Genomic DNA, 15,136 nt, shown 5'->3' on the forward strand with positions numbered 1-15,136 from the left:
TCCCCTCTTGCCAAAAAAACTGTTTACTATCAGATATATTTCTGAAGACTTAGAGCAGGTGTCAACGTGGAAGACTTTCTATTTAGGAGTAGACTGCTGGAGTTTCATATTTCCTCTTCCATCTCTGCCATCACTGTATTTATCCTCCTGTGATATCATCATCAGCTGTAATCCATAGGAAGCACTTAGCCAATTTCAGGCTGTGACATCTTTGTATTTCCCATGGGTTTGATGGAGTTAGTGTGGAATTACTGAAGTGCTGCTATGTGGGAATCTTGAAGTATTTCTGAGTGTGAACAGGCTATAGGGAAGTCCTTGATTCACGAAGGGGAAGTGTTTTGTATATAGAACGTGTGGTTCCAGAAGAGGAGGTCTTATTGGATAGGAAGAATCTAGGCATCTTTAGGAAAGACTGAGCCTTTAGGTCTGCAAGGCGGATGGAAGGGCCGTATTTGTTATCCTTTTGCCAGATTTTTGTTCCTTCTCTGCTGATGAAGATGAGACAAGTTTGCACCTTAAGCCAGTTGCAAACCTGAATCTCCACCTCCAGCTCCCAGCCCCAGTGCTCCTTGGTCATCCTCTCCATATAGTAATTGAGGAGGTCACAAGGCTTTGGTAACTCGGTCCTTGGCAAATGGGTCTTTGTTTTATGTGTGATCTGAGTCCTGAGTATAGCTTGTGGCCCTTCTGTCCTGTAAGATATAGATCCAAACCACTTCTTCCACCCTCACATTCCCAATTCCATCCCCACTTCCCTTCTTCACAGATGATAAACCTTACTTGCATCTCCACCGAGATCTGTGGTACCCACTTTTTATTCCTTTGTTGCTTTCTTACTTGTGAAACAGCTCATAGCATGCCCGACATTCCAAAATAGAATGTATTTTTCTATTCATTTGTCCTCCTCTTTCTTCCTGTCTCAGAGCGGGAAATGGTAGGTTACGTTTTCAAAGGCAGGGTAGATGTGCTTCTTGGGCTCTTGGTATCATGCCTGTTAGCCATTCGTACTCTTTTGCATCTCCAGTTTCTCTCTTTCCACTAGATTCTTTCTTATTCCACAAATCTGTGTAGACTCATCTTTTTTATAACAAGCAAAATGAACACAAAACTTTTCATTGGTTTTGTCATTTGTTTAGAGCATATCCCATTAAATGACCAGCCCAGTCCTTATCGTCTATCCATTCAACCTTCCAGACATCATCCAGGCTTCTAATCATCCATCCATCTCTCCATCCACCATCCTCCCATCCACCCATCTATTCATCCATCCAACATGAACTGAGTGCTTACTGTGACCTTATTTTATACATTAGATAACTGAGTCCCAGAGAATCAGGAGTGCCAACCAAAGTTACACGACTCAGCTATCATGAAGTGTATTCGGGTTTTTACCTTTCAGCTAGATGGGAGGGTCACTATTGACTTCCTAAATGCCAAACTCAATTGATGCTTTTTTTCTTTTTTTTTAAGATTGGCAGCTGAGCTAAAAACTGTTGCCAACCTTTTTTTTTCCTGCTTTATTTCTTTTACTCCCCAAATCCCCTCAGTACATAGTTGTATATTTTAGTTGTGGGTCCTTCTAGTTGTGGCATGTGGGACGCCACCTCAACATGGCCTAACGAGTGGTGCCATCTCCACGCCCAGGATCCGAACCCTGGGCCGCTGAAGCAGACTGCAGGAACTTAACCACTCGGCCATGGGGCCGGCCCCCCAATTGATGCTTTTTAGTTCTCATCTTACTTGACCTGTAAAATCTTTGGGATGGAGCATGAGTAGGAAGAAAATACTAGAGAGAGATGTTTTTAAGACTATGAAATGCGTAAATTTATATTTTAATTTTATGGTTATTTGTCAGATTAAAAAGTGTTTTGTTCCACTGTGGTGAATCTGCTAAGCTATTTGTATGTCCAAGGACCAATTTTAAAATCTGAATTTGTTTATGAGAGCCTTGCTGTTTACATTGTAGGTTATGCACCAGGGAGAAGAATTCAAAGTGACACCAAATATGTGCGTGTTAAATAACACCATCTGCCCATTTGGATCTATGCAGCTCTTTAAAAATACTGTGAGGTACTGGCCCAAAGCCTGTCATGTTTCAGGATAAGGGGCAGATTGTTATCCTAAGATCCCAAATTAGAGACTTGGTTTGAAGTTTAAGAAGGCTTCAAGTCGTTTTCTACTTCCTTTTACTAGTTGTTCATTCAATACATATTGGAGCCTCTGCTCCGGGGTACAGGGGACACTAGTATAAAGAAGGTCCATGATGGGTAAGAAGCCATCTATTACTGTGATAAGACAGGCCTGAGAATACCCTCCTTTTCCCCCCAGACAGCTACATGAATATCCCAATCTTTACTGAAGTCTATTATTCCAGCATTAGAAATAGTAGGTGGAAAGTCACTTTTCTGTTATAAAACAAATATGCCATTAATATGAATCATTTACACCTTAGGATGAATTATCTGGTCCCCTTTGATAGACTACTACTGGGTTGGTTTTGATAACTAAGAAAGCACAGAGGTGCAGTGGAGTTTGTGGGGCATTTGGAATTGAAGATCTGAAAAGGGAAATGATAAGCTACGTCTGTCTGTATTTGTCTAAATGAGCAAGAGAGTTATAAAAAGATATCTTGTTATACAGCCCTGGGAAGATTAGTGGCACAGAGCTGGGGCTTCAGGCTAAGCGACTACTTACTTAGCTGTGTGACTTTGGTCGGTCCTTGTTCCTCATCTCTAAATGGAGACTGTACATGGTCCTTTAAGGTCCCTTTTAGTGCTAATGTTCTGTGATGATGTTGGAGGAACTCAGAATTCTGAAGAGTCCTAAGGTATTTTTTGTGATGGGTATAGACCATGTCAGGAGCAACCTTTGAGAGGCATTGTGTGTCTGTGGCATGTACTGATGGCAACAGGGGCCACATCTGTGCTTTGTAACCCTGGAGCACAGCTCATGCCTGAGGTGGAGCCCTTAGTGCTGTGTGACTGAAGGAATGAACTAAGGCCTGGCAGGCACCCAAGCAGCATAATACAGAAAGCAGAGCAAAGACTTGGTGCAAAGAGAGCTCTCCCCACAAGTGACTGAGAGCCATTGCTAGTTCTGTGACCAATGTACTGGTCCTTTCAGAGCCTTCCTTCTCTTCTAATAAAGGCAAAGCCACTAACCTCTTGAGGGCTTTGATGGGTGATCAGGACTGAATGGTGAGCAGTGCCCCTTTTCAAAATGATTTCCAAGGCTTTCAGCCAACAACTTAGTAACAGACAAGCTGCTGTCCCAGCCTGAATTGTAGACTGGCAAAAAGAGGGGCGCGTCATAGCAGTATGTGGGCTGTGCTGCCCATAGGAGGTGTGTACATCATCACTATAATAAATGATAGCTTTGCCGTTACTTTTGAGAACCATCTATGCAGCAGGCATTGAAGTAGATCTTTTACGTGGGATTTGAAACTAGATGTTTTGTATGGTTGTGACATATGATTTCCACTTTACAGTTGAAGAAACTGATGTTCAAATAGATTAAACAACTTATCTGAGGTTACAAACTCCCTTCTGGATCCATGGTTCGTAAATTTACCATTTTTGAACTTTCTTCCTTCTTCAAGTAAGATCTCTTATTCCTAGCATTCCATATGCTGTAGACTAGCCCTGTTCCTTCTTAGCTATATTATGTTCTCCCCTGTCTGCCCAGTAAAATTACTTAAATGTCTTAACTTGTGAAAATTCGTATAGTTAGAGGTAAGTGGTTGGAATTAAATCAAGTTATCCTATTATAGAAATGGAAACGTTTAGTTTGATTGATAGTTCTTTCTGGTCATTCACAGATGTTCTTTCTGTCTTTTTTTTTTTTTTTTTTGAGGAAGATTAGTCCTGAGCTAACATCCACCACCAATCCTCTTTTTTACTGAGGAAGAGTGGCCCTGAGCTAATATCTGTGCCTATCTTCCTCTATTTTATATGTGGGATGCCTGTCACAGCATGACTTGATAAGCAGCTCATAGATCTGCACCTGGGATCCAAATCTGTGAACCCTGGGCCCCTGAAGTGGAACACGCAAAATTAACCACTGTGCTACTGGGCCGGCCCATTTTCTGTCTTTCTTAGGAATTTTTGGTAGAGCATAAGAGAGAAAACATCAATTTTTAAATAATAGCCCCAAATCCATTCCAGAGTAGACAACAAAATCTTGTTTTTATGAAATAAGGATAAACATAATTCTATGTTAGTTCCACATTCTATATTATATTATAAAAATATAGTATAGTTAACCTATGAGATTCTGGGATATAGTTGATTCTTAAATTTCTTCTGTATAATGATTTGTGACTACTTAAGGAACAAATCCCAAATCAGACAGGGAGAAGAGGAAAGGATGTGGGAGAGAGCAACTTTGAGCAGTGGTGGGAAAGCGTTCACTGAAGGGGCAGCAGGGATCAGGTTAGATGGGGTGAGGGAGGTAGCTTGCTCCCCCAGTGCTCTAGGAAGTCCTGATTTAAGTCAGTCATGTAAGCATCATTGCTTCTTTCCTTTTATTAATGAAAGTTATTTCTTTTCTCCTTCACAATCCATAGTACATAACGATTGCTAAGCTTGTGAACTGGGAAACATTAATGGCGTATAACAGATGCTTGTGTTTATAAAGCAATTCTTAACAGGTGGGACACTGCTGAGTCTCTCAGTGGTTGGGTACCATCCATACATGAAACGGGATGCCTTTCACTCGTTTTGTAAAACCAGCGTTTCTCTAAGGAGATGCTTTGTTTTTTTTCTTAGTGGAATTTTGCTATCTTAAAAATTTTATGCAGGTGTGGATTTATCAGAATGTAAAGTGCCAAGAATTGGAATATTTTATAAGCCATACTTCTAAAACTGGCTTATTTGTGTACATTTCTGGAGATGTCTCTCAGCTATGGTGATTATGTTATTAGACTATTAAGTAAATTTGGAGAAAAGTAATATTGAGCAGATCTTAACAGTGTTCTTTTATTCGTGATTGTAATTACAGATTTTTCTTGAAAACCAGTGTTAAGTAGAGAAAACAACATTGAGAATTTAAAATGTAATTGGTGGTGTAATTTTATTACACTCTTTAATTTTTAGAATAAATTAAATTTTTTGGAATAAGAATTGTTTAAGTATTTAAGGTGGATGTAATTAGTAAATGCAATGTATTTTATGGGCATGTGTACAAAAATCATAAACAGTAACAAGAACCATAATCACAGTTATTTTTCTGTTCTAGATATTTGAATGGTGGTATTTTCGCAAGTATGGAACGTCATTCATTGAGCAAGTCTCAGTAAGCCACTTACGCCCCCTTCTGGGAGGGGTTGACAACAACTCCTCCAACAATTCTAACTCCAGTAATGGGGACTCGGATTCCAATAGGCAAAGCGTCTCAGGTATGGAAAATCCGTCAGTTTCCAACATTATTTGCTTACTCTCACTAAATTATTGTGACTATAAGACTGTACGAATGTTATTTAAAGATTAGACTTCAGAGAAAAATGCAGTTTATTTTCCCAAGGAGTTGACAGTGTCTACCAGAGAAGTGGAGTGTAAGCATCTCAGGAAAAGGGAAGGTTTGTCTTGTTTGGCTTTACTTTTTCATCCATTTGATTTGCCTAATGGCCATTTAGGTCACTGTTCCCAGCCTGAGTCTCCAGCGTCCTTATCCCTAGTTTCTCAAACCTCATTGAATGTATCCGTTTTCTTCCATGCTAATTGCAGAATCTTGTGTCTGACTGGATTTGGTCACATTATTCTTCTGCTTGAAAGGCTTCAGTGGTTCCCATTCCACTGAAGATAAAGCCCAGATTCCAGTTTCCTTGGTGCAGCATAAGCTACTTCTAACCTGTCTTGCCAACTTTGGCTTCTGTCACAGTCCATTCCCTCTCCTTTTCACTTCTTGAACATACCATGTTTTCTTGTGACCCTCTGCCTAGAAGTCTGTCTCCCTTTCTTTCATGTTTGTTCATCTTTCACAACCCAACACAAATGTTACCTCCTGGGAAGCCTTCTCTGATAGGTTGTACAATATCTCTCAACCTTCATTGACTCTTAATATTTTTATTTTTGGCAGCATTTATCAAATTGCACTGTGTATAATTTTTAAACTTACTGCTGTATTACAGTATCTCTAGCATTTTGCACAGTGTCTATATCATTGAAACTCAGTGAATGAATGAATGAGCACAGGCAAGGCTCCACTCGTAAAAGTACTTTCTCCACTCATAAAAGAAGGGGGAAGAGTATAATTTCCCAGCTTTCTCTCTTTATCAACTCAGTAAACATTTCCAAAGTTCCTAATATCAACCTGGCCTTGTATGGGTTCTTTTGAATATTATGATTAAAAAAGTCAAAGGCCTTGTCCCCATGGAACTCTCATGCCTATTGAAGGAGACAAAGTGGAAAGTGTATGAAGGAAACAGAGTGCTGTGGAGAACAACGGAGGGGTTTCTGACCCAAACTGGGAGAAGGCGTATACTTCTTGAAGGAGAGGGCACCAGTTCTGAGACTTGCAAGATGAAGAGGAAGAAATTAAAGAGCTGAGTTAGATGTTTTTTCTTTTTCCCTAGAATAGCTCAGTCTGCATTTCATAACTGTCTAGCCAAGTGATAAGGATCCAGGAGCGTTGTATGTATACTTTATTACTGATGTCGATTCAATGCTCCTTCAATAGATCTTTGCAAGCCAACTGTGAGTGGCAATGGACACCTCTAGGTTCGCATTTATTTCATCCTAAAGGGTACATGCATGAGAGATGGCACCACGCAGGTGAAAAAATTGTCTGGGACTTTTTGAACTCATCCACTTTGTGAAAGAAACAGAAAGAGACCTGAGCAAAGTGAACCATTACTTTAATCAGCTACTCTAATAAGTGTGGCATATTATTCTAATGAAGAATCTTGATCATTCAGTCATCACATAAGCAGTTGTGGGTAATTGCTATCACTTTGCATCTGCTGTGAAGACGCTACAAATTAAATGTGCTCTTGTCTGATTACTGTAGTCTTTAAATGACACAGAACATTGTAGAAAATTAGCATGTTGAAAACAGAAAGCAGCCTCATTTGAAGCCATTTTTTATTGTGAATGCATTTTTATTTTCATTAAAATTCTCTTTCTCTCTACCCGATTTAAATCTCTTGACATCATTCCTTAATGCAATGAAGAGTGCATACTCTTCTCATTGTCGCTATTATTTTTCTGTCTCTCTTCGTGGATGCCGTGAATAAGCATTATGCATTGTATAAATCTTGATGCTATTCTTAGTGTTTTTACAGCAGTTTTTAAAGGGAGAACCTAAGCCCTTTTAAAAAATGTATTCAACAGTAATAATCATGGAAATTCCCAGTTTTATTTTTACTGGCTAAGACTGAGCTTTTGAATATTATTAATTCAATTCCACTAGTATTTACTGAATGTCTACTACTATGCACACAATATTTATATTCATTTTCTGTATAATAGATACAGCATTTATGATCTGACCATGATCATAACAATGTTCAAATAGTTACGTTTAGGAAAATGGAAATTATCTTATCTAAGTATATCAGGGCTCATTCTACCCACTTCTCCTTGACATCTGGGTTTCTGATATTTGGCTAACTCAGATCAGCAAACATATATGCTAGTATGGAAGTACCAGACACCTTGGAACTAATACCATTTTCCACTTCTTTTTTCTGGTGGTGATTTTTACTTTTGGATAAGAAAAATATTATAAAAGTACATTATCTGTGTTTATTTCTACCCTTAAGCACTTCCTATTTCATAGTCTGGTTTCAGCTAAGTATAAAGGAAAAAGAAAGTCCAAAGCTGAGGTAATCAATACATTTTCTTAAAATAGAGGAATTTGTTAAAAAATTTCCATTGCCTTAATAATAATAACACAATGACTGTTGCCTTAATAACAGAAGGGTGAATCTATTGATTTTCTTGGAGCATCATAAGACAGCTCTTTGCCAGATCTTACATGAAATGCAACATGGCTAACACAGTCCCATGGACATTGGCAGAGGCAATTTAATGACATTGCTTATTTGAGAAAATCATTGAAAAAGCTAAAAATATACTGGAAATACCAGTTATAAGCATTGGTGTATATGAAAACTCATAGTGTTGCTCTTTCCTTAAGACTCTTTTGTTTTGGCTAAAAGCTGAAAGACCTGGCTTACCTAGGAATAGTTTGGGGTGGGGGAATGGAGAGTGAGCAGGTTGTGATTATTACAAGGCAGACTGTTCCGATATGGTTTAAGTTTTGGATCTGTCCTCATTGACCTAAGTGCAGACCCTCTCAAAATTTGCGGCAATCTTTGTGGGCTGGAGAAGTAATATAGTTAATTATGCAGCTTCCTAATCTAGCCAAATTTCAGATTGTTTGGCTTAGGTTAACATTTATGAATATTTCAATTGTTTTTCTTTATTTGGGAGCTAAAGTGCTATTTTTCTCATAAATATACAGTTTCTGATAAACCCTGTTGATGTATTTGCCATGTCACTATGTTTATTGCTGCCACTTCTTAATTCAGCTTAGCTTATGAGCTGATGATGCATAGAGATTTTAAAACGTGGCCAGCTTCTCCTTGTCTTAAGGGAAGGGATTCTCAGGGCCCAGTAACATTCTGAATTTGGGTTTCTGGGAACCTCTGACAGTTTGCCCTGTTCTCCAATAAGATGCCGTAAAGACAAAGGTTTGCAGCATTCACTGTCTTCAAGATATTTAGAAAGTAACAGGATGCTTCATCACATGAGAAGTATCCTTGCCAAAGTCAAGTTTAAATTCTCCGAGACCATTTGATAGCCTCTTGCATAGAACTGGATCTTTAGACAAACTCTGGTTATAGTCATTTGGCTTTCTGTCACAAATCTCATTTTAACCTCATTTAATCTGTATAAGATATATATTACACACACATATAAGTTTATATGTATATCTTTTTTATAGAAAACTTTTTATAAGAATTCCACCTGGAATTCTAAATTAAAGTTCATTATATCACTAGAGGCAATTCAAGCACTAATTAAATACAGATAATAAATTAAAGAAAAGCAATGGAGGACAGTAAGCTCAGGTAGAATGCAAAGATGTATCCAAAGACCTTTGTAGATCCTCGAATTCTCGTAACACCAGAGCAAATAATTTTCCCTGTAGAAAGCTGTATAGTTTTAATATTGGATCACTTCAGAGTCCAATGTCTTAAACACTAATTAAAAATTTAGTCTAGACCCTCTGTGAGGTCTATAAACTCAAGACTAATGTAATTATTAAACAATTAGAATAATTTTGTTAAAACCCTATACTATAGTACATGACATTATTTCTGAAATGACATTAGCCGAACTTACTTTGGAAACAGCTCAGTGGCAGGATTGCTGATATTGAGGGCTCAGGCTCTGGGTGAGACAGATTTGGCCCTGATCTTGGCTCCATCACTTACAGTGTGTGACCTTGGACAGGCCACTTAACCTTCCTTAGTATCTTAATTTGCACACACGGGAATAACAGTACTATCTACTCCACAGAATAGTTTGATGATTAAAATGAGGTCATGCAGAAATATCAAGTCAGAGGATAGCCATTTGGCAGTGTCCTCTAGATGAACTGACTTCTCTATGAACGTGATCAGGAGGATGGCACAACCACATGGAGATGTGGCTGAGTTCAGCTAGGCTTGCTCGCTAGCTCAGTGACTCGCTTTTATACCCAAGCCCTTTCAGTGCTTTCATTTCAAATATATTCCTCAACAAAACTGCAAATTGCTACATGTCAAGGACCTTTGGAGTTGCTCTGTAATAGTGTCAATCAGGGGATAGTAGCCAAAATCTATGTTAGTGTTGAAAATCATTCTCTCAGCCAATGCTTACCACATCTTTTAAAATCCTTTGCCACTAAAATTTCTGTTCTAGTATAGATTAGATCTCCAGTTGAATGGTGAAAATGCCTAAAACACTTTTGGTCCCTGGTAAACATTATTTAATAAACTTATTTCACCATTTCCACATTATTTGGTAGAATTTATTCACTTCAGTCAGAAATGACCAATGAGAAATGTATGAGAGAGATGTTTAGAGATTTGGCAATATTCTTGAAGACAGTGGTACACTATCTTGAATAAAGCAGATCAATAAAAATGATCTTAAAGCTCATAATTATTTACACCTTTTCTCATTCCATAAAAGAATTTGAGGGAGTCACATATTTGTTGAATTTAAAGCTACCTACATGTTACTTCAAATAGTATTTTCAAAATATTATTTTGAAATAAAACAGGTAAAGCTTAATTATTTAAGAAAATGGGGGCTTGCCCCGTGGCTGAGTGGTTGAGTTCGTGCGCTCTGCTTTGGCAGCCCAGGATTTTGCTGGTTTGGATCCTGGGCGTGGACGTGGCACTGCTTGTCAAGCCATGCTGAGGCGGTGTCCCACATGCCACAACTAGAAGGACCCACAACTAAAAAAAATATGTGCAACTATGTACCAGGGAGCTTTGCAAAGAAAAAGGAAAAATAAAATCTTTAAAAGAAAACAAAAATAGATATTTTGTTACTCGAGTGATTGCTTAAAATTGACCTGTGTGATGTAGAGAATTGGGTATTTATTTTTGAGATATCAAAGCTAATAAATATATGCAGAATCACATATCAGAAATTGACTGGCTTGGGGTTAATATTGATTCTCATAATATATCTGATGAAATTTTAGTTAGGGTCCTTTTCTGTTGTACTTTGGGACTAAAATGTTTAAAAGTATTATTAAAAAGTGTCTAACATTACTATTTCTTTAGTAGAGGAGTTTTCAAAACTATTTCTTTAGTAGAAAATTTAATTGATGAAGTCACAGGATTTTTAAAATATGATATTGCAGGGTAACAGGTCTGTTGCATATAGTGGGTAATTGTTGGGCCATCTGGACACCAGACCTTAATTTCATTTATCATGAACCTTGGGGAAATTATGTAGCTTTTCTGTGTTCTACTCTGTAAAAAGAGCCTACTTTCTGCCTCTCACTTACTTATGGAAGGGAGATAGATGACTTGAGCTTTACGCCACTTTATAGAAAGGCTCAGTGAAAATCAAGCTTATAGCTACAATAAAAGTTGCTGCTGCTTGTAATAATAATATGTGATTGTCATAATACAGTAATAATATAATAATAGTAAAAATAAGATGATAATCATTATCAAATTTTAGATTCTGGGAAGAGGTGGTAACTTTTTAGTATAAGAAGTCTTCCTAGGCTATGAATTAGTAATTTTATATATTTGAAGACCCTAAGGAGTGGGGATTCTATCTTTTTTTAATTTTCTATTTTTTAATTTTTATTATTATTATTTTTTTTTGAGGAAGATTAGCCCTGAGCTAACATCTGCCGCCAGTCCTCCTCTCTTTGCTGAGGTAGACTGGCCCTGAGCTAACATCTGTGCCCATCTTTCTCTACTTTATATGTGGGACGCCTACCACAGCATGGCATGCAAAGCGGTACCATGTCTGCACCGGGATCTGAACCGGTGAACCCCGGGCCGTCAAAGCGGAACGTGCGCCCTTAACTGCTGCGCCACTGGCCCGGCCCCTCTTATTTTTTAAATTTTAGGAAAAAAAGGTTTCAGACTTGAGTAGGTTGGATTTAGAATAATATTTTCCATGTAGTTAAAAGCCCTGTGGCTTTAGAGCCTTTGGTTTTTCTGAGAATTAAGTTCTTTTTTTCATTGAGAACTGTGACAAAGGGAAAGTGTGTGGTTCTCTTGGTACATTTATTTCTTCTCTAGAGCTTCTTCAGTTGGATACCAGATGTGCTCCAATGCCCTTTTCATTTTTCCAGTAAGTCTGTAAGCTCCTCTAGATCATAAACTGTATCTGTTTTTGTAACGCAGGGCCTAGTGCAGGACTAATGCGTAATAGCTATTCTGCATGTTCTATATGAGTAACTGAGTATGAAAAGACATGGAATAAGTATCACTGAGATTGAAAGTTTTAATAGGGAATGGTGAGAGGGAAGACTGAGGAAGAGATTGGAGTTTGAGTTTGGAAGTCCATGATGGTAGTCAGCATTATTTTTTGTATCCCACACAGAAACTTATAATCATCCTTTTATGACAAAGGAGGGAATCTGTTCTACAGACTTTGGGAGCTAAACAGGTCCTATTCCAATATTTACTGCTTCTTTTTCTCTTGAGTTGCATTCTTGCACGCGTGCTGAGGTCTGAACGTTTCTGTCAGCAGTTGCAGGCAGAGACTCCACTGCGGGCTGCTGCAGATGGAACTGTAGAAAGCATGTGTGTTGCATCAGGGGCATATTTTTAACTAAACTATTAGTGATATTAGCAAGCCCTTGCTGGAGTCCCAGTCAATTAATGGAGAAGGGAAAATTCCTTTTGGAGGTAAAATTTTAATTCTGGCTTAAATAAGGAATTTATTCCTCAAAGGCACAAATAAGATAAGAAACTGGACCTGATGTGGAAAAACTTTTACCCTCTGGAGACCTGAGTTTAAATTTTTGACTTAAATCTTTATATTGTAATACATTTGGCATTTACAACCCTTGTCCATATCACGAAACCATCAGGCAGTCTGATATTTATGGGGTGTGTTCTCTAGAATGATTCCAGACTGAGAGAGTTTTTGTAGTGAGATAAGATTATGAGGCACAGCAGCAAAGAAGAAATTAACTTAGCTATGACCTAATTTAAGGTGAAACTTTGCCCTGTATTCATCTTAAAAGAAAACTATGCCTGCCCTGCACCTTTAATTTAAAGGATATAGCTAATGAAGACATTTATATATGTCTTCATTACTTAGTTTTTCTCACTGAGAACATTTCACATCTGTTACAATTACTTAGGTCCTCATTTCTAAGTTTCAGTGATAATTGAAGAAACTGAATACAGACCACATTTATGACACTAATGTTAACAATGATTTTTTTTATAAGTTCATTTCTCTAGATAGAAGGCGTGAAAACAGTATTTCAAAATGTTTGCAGCACCCCCTGCTGGCTATATTGTAGCACTTCATAAATAAATATAGCATCTTTAGATACTGCTCAATAATACTTTATACACACCATTTCTCTTTGGAGTTATTTTTATTTAGAAATACTTTCATTAGCATGCAATATAAAATAGAGTTGAAATTTTAAGTGAAGGCAATTTGCTTTATGAATTTTCAATTGATATTTGAATGGTGCTTATCCTTCTAGGCAATATAATAATGTACTTGTTGGAGACAAATTATTTGCTATAACCTTTTTACTAATATTTCAGATGAAATTCAGTGGGGGAGAGGGATCTCCCCTGTTTTATTGTATAATGCCACCATGAGCATCCTTTGTACATAAATCTCTGTGCACATTTATTATATGCTAAACACAAACCTTGCAATATTCATGAAGCTTTAAGAAGAGCACTTTGAATCTTGAAAGATATGCTCTGAGGAAGGGTTGGGGGTGGTGAGGACCTAAGAGTTATAATAGCCGTAAGGACCCTGATCGTGCTTGTTTGTCTCACCACTGTGATTCCGTGATCTGAAGTGCGTTAGTGAACCCTCTAAAGGGCTTTCTATCTGGAAAAAAAGTAATTATTTAAGTGAGGAATAATCCTCTAGTTAGTGCCATATGAAGTGACAGCCATTGAATTTCAGTTTCTCAAGAAAAAAATTCAAAAATGCTGAACTAACTGAGCAAAGATCATTTCCTAAGTGGCAAGTTAAGCTAAGTGACAGAAAATTTAGGGCTACTGTTTATAAAAATGGAGCACGTTTTCAGTGGAATCATGCCCTAATTTAAAGATAAATTTATCTTCTTTAAATAAAAACATATCTTCCTGTTCTATATAGACCCTTCATTCACTATTTTAACAAAAATTTATGGAGATTGCACACGGTGTTCCCACGATGTTTTATGTTCTTCATTTTCACGCTGTATTGTAATTGATAGTTTACTTGTTTGTTTCCCACACTGGGTGCTCAGTGCTCATTGAATGGATTTAATGGTGGGTGGGTGGAAGGATGGATGTTGAATCTAACAGGACTGAGGGTAGAATCTTAAAGAATCACCCATGGCCTTTAATGGTCTTTTGATTTCTGCAATAATTGCTCTCTTTTGTGTGTATATGTCTTTGAGTGTGTTTTTTGACAGACTACACACACACGGATGTTTTAAGTACTATTAGCTGATTTTATTTTCTAATAAAACATTCATCCAAAGAAATGTAGTATTCTGCATCAGTAGAAAGTCTTAATCATAGGCTATTTGAGAAAAATTGTAGCTTATTAGTCACACACTTATTATAACACAGTCTTAAAAGCTAATGATTGACTTTTTAAAGTTAAAGTTCTGTGGTTCTAAATTTCTGTGGTCCTTGTGTAACAAAGATGTATAATTTATTAGTACCTGCTAACATGGTGTTAACGTGATGATTAATACATGAATTTGCATAAGTAAACAATGTTAAAACAATTTATTTTCGTAACATTTCTCTCTACGATAATGGTACCTTTACTAATTTTATCACTCCTTTATGGCGATGTAAAATCAATCTAGTGAATTATCACAAAATAAATATTAACATAGACCCTAATTAAAAATCTAAGCCTTTTTGCATGTTATACTCTAGAGCTTAAGTTTCATTTGTCATATATGAAGTTATTGTAAGATATATTGCAGAGTAACAGAAAGTAGTTTTACTTCTACCTATATCTGCTGCCTTTAATGTTGGAAGTAAATTCATAGAATCTGTTTAGACCTCTTAAAATGACTGTAGAAGTCATGAACTAGCTGGTTTTGGCATGTACCTTGATTTAACAAATGAGGAAACTGGGGCCCAGAGAGATTAGGTGAAACTTTCCAAAGTTCTGGTGCCTGAGCTACATTTCCTGATTAACCACCCAGAGTTTTTCCACATCGCTTCCCATGTAGAGGATAGAAAATAAAATTATCTTATCAAATGGCCAGGAAGGGTGTTTTGCTGAATTAATTAGCTTGTAATGTGTCTGAACTATGTGTAACATTTTCATATTTTTCTTTATTGCAGAATGCAAAGTATGGCGAAATCCATTAAATTTATTTAGGGGCGCTGAATATAATCGGTAAGCATTTTGACAGCTTGGGAAACAAATGGGTCTAGTTCAGAGAGCAAAGACAG

General features: G+C 37.3%; 1 protein-coding gene across 5 annotated transcripts in view; it reads left to right on the forward strand.

Annotated features, from left to right (window-relative positions):
• Positions 1-15,136, forward strand: part of ST7 (suppression of tumorigenicity 7) — a 250,766-nt gene that overhangs the window by 145,151 nt on the left and 90,479 nt on the right. For all 5 annotated transcript variants that reach the window (XR_006889828.1, XR_006889829.1, XM_046670172.1 and 2 more), the window contains exons 3-4: positions 5,236-5,395; positions 15,026-15,080. Coding sequence is in view for 3 of the 5 variants with exons in the window: in XM_046670172.1 (XP_046526128.1) it covers positions 5,236-5,395; positions 15,026-15,080 (215 nt within the window). In the remaining 2 variants the exon portion in view is untranslated. The remainder of the gene's footprint in view (positions 1-5,235; positions 5,396-15,025; positions 15,081-15,136) is intronic.

Source organism: Equus quagga, chromosome 8, assembly GCF_021613505.1.
Source record: "Equus quagga isolate Etosha38 chromosome 8, UCLA_HA_Equagga_1.0, whole genome shotgun sequence".
NCBI classification, from domain to species: Eukaryota; Metazoa; Chordata; class Mammalia; order Perissodactyla; family Equidae; genus Equus; species Equus quagga.